The following is a 16,442-nucleotide window of genomic DNA, read 5'->3' on the forward strand; positions in this document are numbered from 1 at the left end:
ATTAAACACTAGAATGAGACGGTCTAGTAAGTGTGCATGGCTACGTCACACATGTTCCCGCCTCCATGGTCACGGCACAAAAATACTATTGAAACTTAATTTTGGAAAAATACTTTGTATTACAAATCTTTATATTAACTGGTTTTCTACTAATGCAATATACAGAGAATGACAGCCGTCTGCGGTCTCCCAGTGGCTTACATTATTGTCAGTTTAATGTTAGTGATTAATTTACAGCAAAACAAAAGATAACACATATGCTTTTGTCTTACATTTCATAATAAACTCAGTACCGACTCATATCCCATCAGTTTATTTTTTTTATTTATTTAAATGTGCAAAGTATTGTGGGTGATTTAAGGCTGTGAAGGATACATCCGATGTATCCTTCAAAACAGGCCGAATGAAGGACGCAAAAAACGAAGGCTGCCTTCCAAGATCCTTCAAATTGAGATGGCCTTCAGCGTGTTTTGATGACACGGCAGCCGAGATATGCAGCCTTTGTAGGATGCAGCCTTTCGTTTGAGAAACACCCATCGTGATAGGTTGTCCCGCCCTCATGCTGAGACACACGCCATCAGAGAAGAGGAAGAAGATATTTTGATTGAAGATTATTGCACATAAATAAATAAATAAATAAATAAATAATGATGTGCACAGATAAATCATTTATAATAAATACTGCAATATTCAAAAAAAAATATTTAATGGTGACTTTAACATGGCGTAATCTGAAGACAAGATCTTGTTTTATTTTATTTATCCTCATTTTATTTATTTGGTAGTATAAAACGAATTATGGAATGGCTTATGGTTACCTTTATAAACAGCACAGTGTTGTAGGGATGTGGAATGGGTACATATGTTGGTATTATAACAATATTTTGCATATAGTGTGATGAGTGCGTCGTGTCCTGCAGTGGTCCATCATGTGCAGATGTGTTCTGGCCCTTTAATGAAGTTGTGTGGCCCCGCTCTGTATGTTGGGATAACACTGCTGGAGGCTGCTCGGGAACTTTTGGAATGGCGCAAGACATGCAACTCCATCCGGGCAAAATACTGATGGAAACGCCAGCCACACATGTTCAGTGTCTTTAGTAAATCATCGATAAAGTGGGTAATTGTATAAAGACAGCATGACTGCATGATTTGTGAGGGTATTCAACAACACGTCGCCAAAGTTTTTGCCGCTAACCTGCTTGCCTCTCCATATTTTATTTTCCAAGTAAGTGCAAAACAGGTTTGATATGAATCTAAATGGACGCAAACGAATTTTATACGCGTTTAACGTTTGATGTCGGTGTTTTTGTATTGTTTTAAGAGTTAGCGATGAGTTTAAAAAGTGAAAGTGTTAGGCTAACCAGTTAGCCATCTGAGTTCAGCAAGTCAACGGGACACTAACACCCTCATCCATGACTGTAATAATAAAACTAGCCAAAAAGTATCTATTTTAAAGATAAGTTATCTTTATTAGTGCACCGACTTTGTCTAACTTTCCTACCAGCTGTTTCCATGCAACGCAGTGTCTACCCATGCTGATTTATTAAACAGTTTAGTAAACACTGCTTTCTAGTTAGTAAACATCTACCTTTATTTATTTGACTTACAGTATTTGTTTTTCTTTGTATAGTATCATGCCGTCTTTGATGCTGTAAAGTTTGATGCAGAAAACCAGTGTGCAGCCTGGCTGGAGAGATACACAAGCACACACACCTGCTGCTACTGGAGTTTGTTTAGCCACACATCTGGATTGATCATCCCCTTTCTGGATTAAAAATGAAAGTGACAGTGAGTTTTGGACGGACTGGTGTTGTTGTCCCATGTAAGGAAGGATGGACAGTGCGGGATCTCATCCAGCAAGCCACCCAGAGATACAGAAAACTACTTGAGCAGGTGAGTAAAGTATTACTATAAGGTATAGCCTAAAGGGATAGAAAAAAACCCAAACACTTTTCATCCTCATGGGTTTTTTTTTTACTGGCAAGATTTGCTTTATTTAATGGAACACAAAAGGAGATGTTTAGCAAAATGTTTATTCTGCTCAGTTTGAATAGATAACCAAAATAAAATAATAAAAATAATGTACACTAATATTCAAAAGGTTTTTAATGCTTTGGAAGAAGTCTCTTATGCTCATTGCTCACTTAGGCTGCATTAAAAAAAAAAAAAAAAAAAAAAAAACCTTAAAAAGAGTACTATTTTGAATTATTATTACAATTTCAAATAACTATTTTCTAGTTAATATAATTTAAAATGTAATGTAATTTTCAGGAGCCATTATTTCAGTCTTCAGTGTCACATCCTTCAGAAATCATTCTAATATGATGATTTGGTGCTCAAGAAACATTTATTATTATTATTATTATTAAAATTATTATCAATTTTGCTGGTTAAAAGTTTTCTGGAAATTAGGAATGCACCGAAATGAAAATTCTTGGCCGCAACCGAAGCCGAATAATAATAAAACACTTGGCCGACGGCCTAAACTGAATACCGAACGCTGTTTTTCTATTTTTTCCCATTTATTTTCCCAATTTTTTCACCATTGCATAAATTAGCTTTTTTACTATTTTGACTTTTAAAATAAATTACAAAAAAAAAAATACAAAACTACAATTTAAAAATATTTATTTAACACTGAACATTTTTAGCATTCCAGCAGACATTATACAAACAAAGCACAATATAACTTAAAATAATAATAAAATAATTTTGGCCTATTATGCCTACAGGTATCATAATCAAATCCTAATCAAATTTTGTTTTTGTTCATGTGAGGATTTGCAAGCCTGTATAACTCAGCACTGAATAAAAACTCTGGCACTCTCAGTAGTGAGTGGAGTCTGACTAACTTAAAACATATTGGCCATTGCGTACAAGAGATCAACAACTATGTCACCGCTGCAGAAACACGTTGTAAATGGATACATTTGACGTTCTACAGACACAAATATGCACTGGAGCATTTGCCAATATATTATTACAGTATCAACTGAGGGTGCTCTTGCTTGCATTTGGGGGTGCTTAGATAGTGTCTGCAAACAGCCATTTCTATGGAAGCTTACATGTAGCAATTTGCAATGCAATATGCAAAATGGCAATGCATTTCGGTATTTCAATTTAAATTTTACATACCATGTGTGCAACATTTGGAGCAAATAATTTACATTTGCTATTTCCTACACTAGTTTTAACATATAATTTAAATATAAATTTTAATTCTTTATAAGTTGCAAAATGAAAATGTAATAAAGAAATGATTAGATGTGTTTAACATTTTCAAGCAAAAATTGTAGCAAATTGATAATTTAAATGTTATTTTTTTTAATTGCATTTACACTCACAGTTAAAGGAATAGTTCACCCAAAAATGAAAATTATGTCATTAATTACTTACCTTCATGTCGCTCGACACCCGTAAGACCTCCGTTCATCTTCGGAACACAAATGAAGATATTTTAGTTGAAATCCGATGGCTCAGAAAGGCCTCCATTGGCACAATGGCACTTTACACTCTCAAGACCCATAAAAGGTACTAAAGACGTCGTTACAAAGTCCATCTCACTGCAGTGGTTCTACAATAATTGTTTGAATCTACGATAATAGTTTTTGTGCGCAAAAAAAACCTAAATAACAACTTCTATAGTGATGACCGATTTCAAAACACTGCATTATGAAGCTTCGAAGCGTTATGAATCAGTGAGTCGAATCAGCGGTTTGGATCGCCAAAGTCACGTGATTTAAGCAGTTTTACACGTGATCCAAATCATGATTCGACTCGCTGATTCATAACGCTTCGAAGCTTCATGATGCAGTGTTTTGTTAAACTAAAAACCTTTTCTGTTTTTTGACCGTTCATTTACATGACAACAGTGTTTTGAGGTCCTGAAAACCCAAACTTTTGATTCAAACGATACCATTATCCGTCTCCGTGTAACTACTAAAATGCAAATTTGAGAAAACGGTGACATCATGCGCACGCATGTTACGTGTTCAGTCTATAGGAGTGTTGTGTTTTTTTTTTTTTTTTTTTTACAAAGTCATATTGCCAACTACTGGCCTGGCATGCATAATGCAGCGTTTTTAGTAGTTTTCGTGGATCCGTTTGAACAGGGATCGTTTTGACAACGTTGTCATGTGTACGCGAAACAACGCAAAGGAATAACTTTTCCATTTTTAGTACATTGTTGTCATGTAAACATACCCTAAAATTGGTAACCAGATCGCAAGACTGAATAAAAAGAAGAGGCAAAGAATGACACGAGTAAATGATGACAGAAGATACATTTTTTGGGTGAGCTATTCCTTCAGGCCTAATGTGTTTTGTTTCACATCTTGTTCATCTTTATAAAGGTTAATAATAATTCTGAGATTTGACTTGGTGTCATCTAATTAAGTCCTACTTTAACAGTACTGCTAAAATCACAATGGGATTACCACATACTACATTATGTAATTTTTAATATTCGGTTTTACATTTAATTAGAGGATGATCAAAAATGTATGCTTTACCTTATGGGATTGAGTGAACTGTAAAGACCTTATTCATTAATTTCAAACCTGTTAGTCACGTGCTCCAAGCCTGATGGAAACTGAAATGTTGACCTTCACTCTGATTATTGTAAAATTTAAAAGGGTTCATAAGTGCCTTTCTCTGATGACAGGGATCTGCAAAACTGATTTTATGAAGTCGGGGGCAGATGCGCCTTGTCCAATTTCTCCATGTGATAAATGCAAATCAGAGTTAAAACGTGCCAGGCGTTCTCCCCCCTGAGCGCTGACCCTCTGCCCCCTCATCAGATATCTCCCTCATTGCTGCTTGAGCTTCATTATTTAAATAGTACATCAGTTTGAGTGGCACCCATTTTCGCCGGCTCTCACGGATCCCCCTGGGCCGATGCGGACGTGCATTCGGCTCGATCCCGGCGCATTAAGGTTTAGACGGGCTCCTAATAAACAACAGGCTTCTCATCCCGCTTCGCTCCAGGAGTCGCTGGGCCCAAATGAGCCTGTAGATTGCTGCGCGACTTCCTCGCCTTACAATTTACTGCGTTATTGCTTTGTCTTTAGAGTGGTCAATTTGACTGATGGGAGACGGTCTTCGCGTTGTACCGAAGCTGGTTTTGTGATCAGACCCGGGGTGACGGTGGCCTCGTACTGCACCCTGTCGCGTATCAGACCGTAATATCATGCGATGGATTTGGCAGGTCAGGGCTCTGACAAGAGATTGCCTGTTGGATAGAGGTATTGCTTGGTTTTAGTATGCAATCGATGTGCAATATCTTATCAGGCATTTACTCTTAGGGGCCACTGTGCGTTGAGCTAAGCTCGTAGCAAATTTTTTTTTTCGGGTGGGCACGTCCCTTCACTAAGACACGTATATGTGCGTGCCTAGCCTTTATTTGTGTGTTTGTTATTCCCATCAGCTCAGTGTTATTGGCTGTTAGTCTCAGGGGAATAGACGCGTGGGCTGAGGACGCACACTAGGCCTCGGCGAGGATGGATGGTGCTGTTTGAGGGATCCTGATTGGCTGCTGTCTCTGGGGCCTCATTTCCAGGCCAGGGTGAATGTCTGTTATTTGGCCCCTGCAGATTTTCTTTGATCTGGCCATAGTCGGTCAGGGTCACAAAAAGTGTTGCACGGTACTAAATATTAGGGCTAGGCATTGACACAAATTTCACGATTCGATTAGATTTTGATTCACAGCCTTGCGATTTGATTAATGTCCGATCTGTTTTTTGTTTTTTTTCGCCCTCATGTGAAACTCCCGTTCTTGTGGATTCATATTGGAATGACTGGATTTCAACTGCAAAAATTAGCTGAGAAACTGTAAATGTGAAAGCACCTTTAGGGTCAATGATATTATGCTCATTTTGTTGGTCTGAATTAAGGCTGGGACGCACGTTTTTGACGTAATCCATTATGTAAATTAGTTGATTTGCCAGAAATGCATCTTCCCCAATGATGGTGGCTCCCGGGCATGCTGAAAATCGTGCCAGATATTACAAAAAGCATTAGTACTCAATTCCAATGTATTGTTCAGATCCAATTTTTTTAGCTGTTCACATTGTTGTTTTAAATGTGGGAATATAATCAGATTCCGGTGTGAACAGATCATGGTCCTGTAATACTTATAGTTCTGACACATCACTGTCTTTCACTGACTACCTTTTGCAACTGTCTTGATAACGTCGGGTATGTAAAATCTTTGAAGTGACTCCCATGAGTGCAGAACTTACGAATGCCAATCTAGAAAATTTTCTCAAATTCTGATTTGACTGTTTCAGACTGAGGTCGAATTGCAAAACATCTGACCTGTATCAGATATAGGACAGCATATGGAAGTGGCCGAAATCAGAATTGAAAAGATCAGATTTCATGTGGTTTGAGCTGTTCACACGGTCATGGCAAAAACAGACCTGAGTCACACATGAGCAAAACAAACAGATTTGGGCCACATTTACCTGCAGTCTGAACATAGCCTTAGTTTATTCAAAAATACATTCAAATGTAATTTATCCATACAGTGAATTTACACCAATGCCTATGATTATCATGTTTTAAATGTCTGAATTTTTTTTTTTTTAACCAAACTGATTTAGTGCTTATTATTTTTTTGGAAAAAACCTTTGTCTGTGAAAGTCGTGGTGTGACCAACATGCAGAATCAACAAAATAACAAAATATCTCCTGAAATGTCATGTGGTGCAACTCCCCAAAAGTTTAATAATATTTATGAATTAATTATTTGATTTTTATTTAGTGTTTTTATACATATATGAAGGTATAGACAAAAGATTACTGATTTTGAATTTTATAACATTTTTGAATTTGTTGTATTTTGTATTTATTGAATAACCATAACCCTAAATATAAAACACATGAACAATTAATTGACAATATCTGTCAAATACCTTTTAACTTATTTTCAAAATGTATTTAATTGTGTATTCAAAATGTAAGAATCATGTTTTTACTTGATGGTTGCACCACTTGACATCATATTTGTATACTTTTTTATAGAGATGTTCCCGATACCGATTCCGATACCGAGTACTGATCCGACACCTGGGTGTGTATCTGTATACAGCTGTATATACTACTAGCCCTGTGATTTGCTAGAATAATTTTATGGTGTGCTTCAGACTTATCCCTAATAAAACATGAACAAATACATACAGTGAACTACTGTATTTATTACAGTATTTTTATTATATGACATGCATTTGACAGTACTATTATTTATTTTTCTTAAGTGAAAAATAACTTCAAATGCAGCCACAAATCTAACACCGCAAACTGAAAAAGATATTTTAGTTTTACAATATAACTGTAATAATATAACTGTAATAAATCTAGGACTATAAAAAAATAGTGAAAAAATTGAAAAATAAGCAACCATCTAGGCATAATTATTATTAGTAGTAGAGATGTATTATTATTACATAAATCTACTGTAGGCTACAACAGTAGCCTAATATATTCTGTCAAATTCTTCACGTTAAACCAAACTTTTATTTTGACGGGTTGCCGTGAAGACTTTTGAGTGTCTGTGTTCATGATATGACAGTTTTCTCAAATGAAAAAGTAAATTCTCATAAAGGGATGGTTTATGCATTCGTGTCGTCATATAGTGACACACGGGAGTGACTACAAAGACAGCGAGTGAGTGTCCGCGATCTGCTCCCGTCATCCACACAGAGGCAGAATTTGCAGGAATAATATTTAAAGGGGTGGTAAACCACGATTTCACTATTCTAACTTTAGCTAGCGTGTAATGTTGCTGCTTGAGCATAAACAACATCTGCAAAGTTACAACGTTCAAAGTTTAAAGCAAAGGGAGATATTTGCTTTTAAAGAAATCAGTTTCTAAGAACTACAGCAAACGGCCAGCAGGCGACTACACACATTCCTCCAGGGTTGGTGACATCAACAGGCTCAATATTTACATAAACCCCTCCTCCGAGAATATTAAATAAGGGGGGGTGAGGCCATTTTGTATCGCGGCGCCGTTGTGGTATAGTAGGCTGGAGTGTTGTTGCCGCGATGCCGAGGAAACGCTGTTATTTTCATCCGGATTGCAGGTCTGGGGTACTTGCTCTGTTCAGCCTTCCTTGGGACGGGGGTGCTTTGCAGAGCGTTTAACATACAGCATGTTATATGCACGTGTGTTTGAGTCAGCGGGGAATCAGGCGCGCGCAGGGCTCCCTGCAAAGGAGATCTAACATCTAAGCACATCTAACAGAGGAAAACATCCACCGTCTTCGCGATTTCAATGCCAGATTTGCACAACGTCAGCTGCGTGAAAAAAACACTGCCGGTGCGTGGATGCACGACGCGCGCGCTGCACATTTCACGGAGGACAACACAAACTTACACAAACTTCGCGAGTTCAATACAGGATATGCACAACGGCTTGTCCTGAAAGCTGGATTTACAAACAGAAGCCGTTTACGGGCCACAACCTGTAAGTCTGATTTATTTTTCATCGATGTGTTTTCCTGTAATAGGTTGTAGCAAGGAAGTAAACAGATGACAACGCTGTTCTGCAAACCAGTCTGTTAAATGCTCATTCATACTTAACGTTATCCGACGAACACCTAACGTTACAAACACTAACGTTAAAATCTCAACAGCGAACCTGGCATTAGTGTAAATGATTCTTTGATTAGAGCTTTTATGTATTGTTTATCTACAGGCATGCTAAACATGGTTCTGTGTGTGATTTGGCTAACTTACTAGTTAAAGCCAGTGCTTAGTGTTCGTTTTGGGTTAGTTCTTGCGACAGATATTTGGCTATAATCGTTCTAAAAATACAAAAGTTAAAGTGCCATTCAGTAGCGATCATTATAGATCCGCAGTCTTTACTCTTGAGGACTGAACAGGTTCTGCTCGATCATCTTCACTCAAATGTTCTGGGTCTGATTCGGGCTCATATGGTTTTATTGACGCCGTTGTTTCTAATACTGACCAAAGCACAGCCTCCGGTAAGGGGCGTGACGTTTCCGACAAATGTACACTAGGCGGTTAGCGAATCACAACACACTGGGCCAGCTAACCAATCAGAGCCCACTGCGTATTTTTGAGGGACTGGCTTCATACAACCCGGAAAGCATCAGACCGTTTTACAAGGAGGGACAGAGCAGTGTAGAATAAAGGTCAAATATATGACAAATAAGGCAATTTTTTTTAAAACGAAGCATGAACACATGTTACAGTGCACCCCACAAACACAATCAAGCCTTCAAAAGAATTTGTTTTACCACCCCTTTAAATAGTATTTTGCAGTTTAATATTCACAGACATTAGTATATATTCGGCTACAGTCTGGAGCCCCGCGCTTAGATTAACATGGAAGCGACTGAACGCAGCTGCGGGTACCGAATATACTCGCGAGTTGGTACTACCGGTACTACAGAAATGCTGGTATCATCACATTTTTTAAATTTCAGTACCGACTTGGTACCGAAGTACCCGTACTTGTGACATTCCTTGTCGCCGTTTTACTGGCTGGTTGGTCCAATCTGAAATACTGCTAAACAGAGGACATACTGCTAACGCGTTTTAATTTCTTCTTCTAGCAGTAAAGAAGAACCGTGCAGCGGTTAGGCAAAGCTAGCGGTTATAATAAATAGGTCTTGTTTAAAGGGTTAGTTCACCCAAAAATGAAAATTCTGTCATTAATTACTCACCCTCATGTCGTTGGACACCCGTCTGACCTCCGTTCATATTCGGAACACAAATAAAGATATTTTAGTTGAAAGCTGATGGCTGAGAAAGGCTTCAGATAGGCCTCCATTGGCATTCAGTACATTGACACTTCCAAGATCCATGAAAGGCACTTAAAACGTCATTACAAAGTCCATCTCACCACAGTGGCTCTACAATAATTTTACGATGCGACGACAATAGTTTTTGTGCGCAAAAAAAAATCAAAATAACACCTTTATCCAACTTGTTCTCGACTTCCGTGTGTGCCTCCACGACGCATGCGCGAGAATATGACGTAGCGCCGGCGTTCGGGAATCCATGAAATACACACTTAAGCCCCATTTTGAGCACTACGCCGAGACCTAAAGCACGATCAATGTAGAATTCAACAGCTTAGACACGTGCGTCTTCCTCTGCTCGTAAACAAATCGCTTCTGGGTCATATGTCCGAACGCCGGATCTGCGTCATATTCTCGCGCATGCGTCGTGGATGCATACACGGAAGTCGAGAACAAGTTGGATAAAGGTGTTATTTTGATTTTTTTTTTGCGCACAAAAACTATTGTCGTCGCATCGTAAAATTATTGTAGAGCCACTGTTGTGAGATGGACTTTGTAACGACGTTTTAAGTGCCTTTCATGGATCTTGGAAGTGTCAATGTACTGAATGCCAATGGACTAAATGTATCTTCTATATACTAAAACTAAAATATCTTCATTTGTGTTCCGAATATGAACGGAGGTCTTACGGGTGTCCAACGACATGAGGGTGAGTAATTAATGACAGAATTTTCATTTTTGGGTGAACTAACCCTTTCAGAAAATGGTAGCGGATCGGTACATGGGTTCAAGTATTCGCCGATACCGATGCCAGAATTTGTTGTGGTATCGGTGATATTTCCGATACTAGTATCGGAATGGGAACAACTAAAATTTTTTACAAAACCATATGAAACCAACATATTGAACCATTATTGTAGCCTAAGGTATTGATTTTGTATTGATTTGAAAAAAGTACCAGCGGTTGGTATCGCATTCGCAACAAAGACAAAATTTTGGTGTTGATCTAACCATAGCTAGAATAAACGGAAGAGGGTCCATGGAAGCATGCACACAATTTACACACTCACACAATGATGTATAATGGTATTAGTTTCATGGATAGTACTATGCAGCGCAGTAATATTAGGTTTACTTGTGTTCCGTTTATGATTGGAAGCGTTGTACCGCAGTATGGTTTGTCAGTACTGAGAAGGTGGTATAATCGATCTTTGTGATAGATTGTTTTCATTACTTGGTTCTTTTCCCTGTGAGACTGTATGATTCAGAGCTGCTGGTAACTAATGTCCCTCAGGTTTCCCTTGAAGTTTCATTAATAGAGTTAATAATCATAATGTTGCATTTATTCATGAATGCAGGGAGGCTTCACAAATCACGTCTCGGCTCTTTCAGCACAAAATGCAGAACAAACGGAGCATTATGTTTGCAGGAATACTAACACCATCATCAATCAGTGTGGTCTTTGAACCTTTGACGAACTTCACGGCTCTGCCACTCCATATGAAGCTTGAATTCAGTGCCAGTACATTCAATATTTGCCGGGAAGTTTTGCTGAACATGCGTGGATGATTTGTGGTTGCTGTGTCTTATAGCTTACTCACTGATTACAATAGACACGCAACAGACATGCTGAGCTTGCTTTGGGTGCTTTGTAAAGGATGCTGGAGGAAGCTCTGACGGAGTCTTTAATGGATAGAAATTCATATGATATGTTTTGAAACTGGAAAGAGCTGGGTGAGTTTGAAATAAAGCAGGAATTCAGTGATTTGGTCAATTGGAATACAACAAACTTTTGGTTCCAGTGACAAAAAAAAACAACCTTTTTGTTTTTTGTGCTGTCTCTACTGTAAATGATTATTTAGCCTATGAGATCCGTAATTATTTAATTACTGGTGCTTAGTGAAGGCTTCATCTAATCACACCAGAAAGCTGAGTGATTATGAGCTAATTACCTGTGATTATCTGTTTTAAATGCTTGGACATTAGCAGAATTTTTAGTATGTTAGTGGTGGTCTTCGGTTTGTAGATTGCAGTGTATTATTTCTCTTGGCACTCTTAAAAGTAGATTTGCACCAATTGCAATTTTCTGGATCGATTTCAGATTTAGCAGATTCTGAATTTCTTTTTCAGAACTATAATTGACAGCATATACAAACAAAAATCTACTTTTCTCAAGTAAAAAGTCAGTAATAAAATACGAACAAATAAACATCAATGCAATAGAATAAAGAGAGATATGAAATAAACATGGCTTTAAGTTTTTCTGGTTTGCGCATAACAGTCGGTTATTATTCTATGATAAAAAAATCTTTCAGTCACTCAGTATGTATTTTTAATCATGCTAAAGGGGTGTAAGATTTAGGAATTCGATATTGTACTTATCTATTTCTTGCAGCTTGCAGAGAGAGCCCGCCCGGACTCTTCTGATTGGCTGTGATTTTTGATTGATTGATCTCAGGTTGAGTCTGGTTTGACGCTTAAAATCTTGTCGCATCGCTTCTGGTTAGGATATGCCGTTATGCTGTTTAAATTTGGTTTCATCTGCAACAGAACTAACGAGCAGCATCATGAGCCGCAACTGCCATACTCTGCGTTATACATAAACGCTGCCCCTGTAAAACATATTCAGTCAAGAGCAGAGAGTGATTTTCTTTGTCTTTTGTTTTTTGATGAACATGACTGGAATTTTAGACTGCTGTCATTTTAAGAGTTTATGCACGGATCCAATATACTGTTACACAACATCCATTATCTTTCTCAACTATTTAACATTCCAAAACTGACTGTGTTTAACTGAATACTTGCCAAGAAAGCATTTTGACAGAATTTTGTATGTATTTGACCGTTTAAGTTCAGTAAGCCACTCATTTTGGTACTTGCGACTAGGGCTGTAACGATTTGACCAAAAATAAAAACCTCGATTAATTGAACATTTTACCTCGATTACGATTAATGAACGAATATTTTGCTTTGTGTTTTTTTTTTTTTTGCTGTCCATTTTTTTCCCTCAAAAGGTTTTTGAGTAAGTTCCTGATAAGGTTTTTATTGTAAATATTTTCTACTATTAAAGGTGGAATTTTTTTTTCTAATGAAAAAGTCAATTTATTTTGATTTTAAAATACTTGAAGGAAACTGTTCACTTTCAGCAGCTATTGTCTATGGGGCAGATTGCTGCTTGTTGTACATCAGATACAGATAAATTAACACAGTAGGCCTACATTATATTTATTTGAATGCATTAATGAGAGAGTGATTGTGTGTGTGAATTACTCATACCGTCTCTATTCATTATGAAGCTGTGGTTTGTACTTAGCCTTCTTCAAAGGTATTAAAATATATGCCTATAACGGTTGAGTTTCTAAGCTACTTTAGTTACTTTACTTTAGTCACAGGACCGCGTTGACATTGCGTTTCTGCGCTGCTCTCTGCGCGCGATCTTCATGTGATGTGCGAGCTTCTGTCTTAGTGTTCGTTTGTCACAATATATCAGGCATTAGTTCAACATAATTCACATCTGATGGTTTAAAATCGCTTTAACTGGCAGGTCTTAAAACACATACAAATATCAACGTTTTGTGAGGACGCAGGTGAAAGAGCTCTGCCTTCAGGGCGCACGCGCGGCTCGGCTCTGTCACAGAAAAAAGCTGAGCACTGAACGGATAAGTTTTCCGTATTGTTGTTTTTGAATAGTGCACAATCGCTTTAAATGTTCAAACCTTTAAACGCATTTACTTGACAAACTTTATGAGGACGAAAGTGAAAGCGATCTGGCTTCGGGGCTTGCACGCGCCGTCTGTGTCTGTGTGTGTGTGTGTGTGGGTGTGTTTGGCAGCGCGTAGGCTATAAGAACGGCAATTAACTTACCTGTATAAACTGTGTAAAACATGCAGTTACAATAGTGATTCTGGGCATCTATAAACAAAGATAACTGCTCCTGCATCTCTCAGCGTGCCTGCAAAATGCACTTGATGTGACTGACGGGGAGGAGTCACGTGACAAAAACCGAAATAACCATCATGGGAAAAATACGTTGGTTAGAAGTTCTGAATTTCAGTTTCGATTATTTTTCGATTAATCGTACAGCCCTACTTGCGACTCATAAGCTGTTTGAGACTGAGAAGCAGCTTGTGCTCTATACAAGCTAATGCGCAGTACAAGCACTGTTTAACCAGAGTGAATGAGACCAATTAGTGAGAGGAGGCGGGAGTGTGTCACTTTGCCGTCGGCAACAAAACAGACCGACTCGGAATCGGAAAGACGTGAGACTGACCGGCCGGTCACCAGTCCAGGCTGGTCCTGGCCGGTTGATCAGTGCATCTCTACTTTATAGGTAGTGATGGGTGCTTTCGAAGCACTGCTTCATGTGGCTTCCAAACCTTTACGAATCTTGTGTCAAATCAGTGGTTTGGAGCGCGTATAAAAGTATATATTTTAAATATCGAAATTTCTATGGTTTACTGGTGGGGGGCGATGATCTCTGTGAACTCATGAATCAAAAAGGGGATAAATGGCAATACCCAATATATATCTTTGTATTTCTACAAAGTGAAACAAACATGGGCATAGAAATAGTGAATGTATTTATGTAGGAATAAAAAGGAATAAAATAAAAACATTACATTAGATTTTACTCACCAGACTAATATATATTTATTTATAAAAACTTGCTAAGGTCTGATAAGCTGCTGGGTTAATGAATATTAATCACGTTGTCTGCGTTCGCTCGAATGGATTTGCTAAAATCAAAATAGGGACATAATAAGTCAACGTTTGCACATTAGTTCCACCGGCAGTGGCTTCTGCTTGCTCTTAAAGGCTGACAATTTTTTTTAATTTTGACAAGCAATACAACAAAGAATATAATTTACTTGTAGCGTGTCAATTCTATGTGGTATGTAAGACTCTTTTTCTCTCTGTTCTTACGTGTGTTAAAGAGTGCTCTCAGCTAAGCGATGGTGAGTCAGGTGTCTTCACACTACAGTTTACAGTGTATCACATCCATTTAGATGGATTGCAATGGTGCGCTTTAAAGACGGAGAGCAAAACTCTCAAGCGCTCAGTCAGTGTTCAGACAAGTGAAGGTGAGTGAAAATATCTGTGCTAAACTTATCCTCCAACTTAAACACTGGCAAGTGAAATCTAGCTATTTATTAGCCAATAGCTAATGATAGACATTATTTAGTTGTCTAGCATGTAAACATAGCCGCATATACGAGTGATTTATCCAAGTGTGCGTATCTTCAGGTTGGAGTAGTGGGCATGACGAAAGGTGGAGAAAGGTCCTCATCATTGGTCGTGAAAGCTGTCTGGGTGTGGGCTAGGGTTAGGGGTTAGTTTTGTTGTTGTAATTCCCTCTCTCGATTTAATCGCATTGTAGAGGTTTGTGAGGCCACAAACTTTGTGAATCCAGGAAATAATAAATTAATTTTAGTCATTTAAACAGTCTGCTAACTTTTTACCGAATATGAAAAGCCTAAAGGGACAAACTTTCTTTGTTCTTTTTTTTGACTACCATATTTTGAACAAAACTTCTGAGGTTGAAACAGTTAGCGGGACATTTTTAGATTCATCTCTAATTATAAAAAAGATTTACTTCATTAAAATGATACCTCGTAATTGCTGAAGTAATTTTATCATGGTGTACGGTATTATAACAATATTGAAATAAGTTGCAAAAAAGTGTTGTCATACTATTCCAGGTTTAATAACTTTTTTATAACAAAACGAACATTTAAATACAATAAATCAATACACAAAAATGTATAACGTAAACAGATATTTATAACAGATTAAAGTGCAAAAGAAGTATAAAGAACAATAGGTAACACTTTACAATAAGGTCTCACTAGTTAATGCATTAACATCAACAAAGAGCGAATAGCTACATTTTTACAGAAGTTATTCTTCTTTGATAACGTTAGTTAAAAAAGCAACTTTAGTTAGTGTTAGCTCAGGTCCATCAAATAATACAGTTACAACTTTTGATTTTAATGTGTAAATGATGAAATTTACATTTAACTAAGATTAATAAATGCTTTAGAAGTATTTGTCATTGTCAGTTTGTTAATGAATGAACTAATGTTAAATAATAGAGCCTTATTGTAAAGTGTGTGACTGTACAACAAAGAATCAGAACATATTCAAACAATATCTAGGGCATGTAATTTAGTCCAGATTAAAATATAAAATGTTTAAGTTTGAAAATGAATTGCCTTAAGTCTTTAAGTATGCGAAGCACTGCTTGTTTAAGAACTGAATCCGTTTAATGATACATTTCAAGACCATTACTTTTGGACTTTAGTCCACTGTAAGCACAAGGAACGCCCCCAAAGAATGTAGACTTGATTATACAGAGATTCATTAGGACCAACTAGTTGACTAATTGTTTAGATAACCCAATGACTTTTCAGTTTTTAAATGTACTTTTGGAAATTGTTAATAATAAACGTCAAGTTGGCAACCCAACGCAGTACCAAAATTGTAGTTTTTGTACATGGTCACATGGCCTTTGACATCAGCAACAATACACAAGGGAACTATTTTGCTTCCTTTTAAAAGTTGATAAGCCTAATTGTTTTGCTATCCTATGCATGATTAGTTGGTTATTTGCATTGAGCATTGTTTTCCCCCAATGTCCGTGACCAGAACAGACCTGCCACCTTTTTGGGTCACG

At 37.5% G+C, this 16,442-nt stretch overlaps 1 protein-coding gene across 6 annotated transcripts in view; it reads left to right on the top strand.

Moving 5' to 3' along the window:
• Positions 1-935: 935 nt before the first annotated feature.
• Positions 936-16,442, top strand: part of pard3bb (par-3 family cell polarity regulator beta b) — a 420,195-nt gene continuing 404,688 nt past the window's right edge. For 4 of the 6 annotated variants that reach the window (XM_079821283.1, XM_079821280.1, XM_079821282.1 and 1 more), the window contains exons 1-2: positions 955-1,225; positions 1,631-1,893. In XM_079821283.1, the coding sequence (XP_079677409.1) occupies positions 1,777-1,893 (117 nt within the window). In that variant the 5' untranslated portion in view covers positions 955-1,225; positions 1,631-1,776. Of the gene's footprint in view, positions 1,226-1,630; positions 1,894-16,442 lie in introns of all 6 variants that reach the window. The other 2 variants (XM_079821284.1, XM_079821281.1) reach the window with 1 other exon arrangement.

The sequence above is a fragment of the Gobio gobio genome (assembly GCF_949357685.1).
Source record: "Gobio gobio genome assembly, chromosome: 7".
Classification (NCBI taxonomy): domain Eukaryota; kingdom Metazoa; phylum Chordata; class Actinopteri; order Cypriniformes; family Gobionidae; genus Gobio; species Gobio gobio.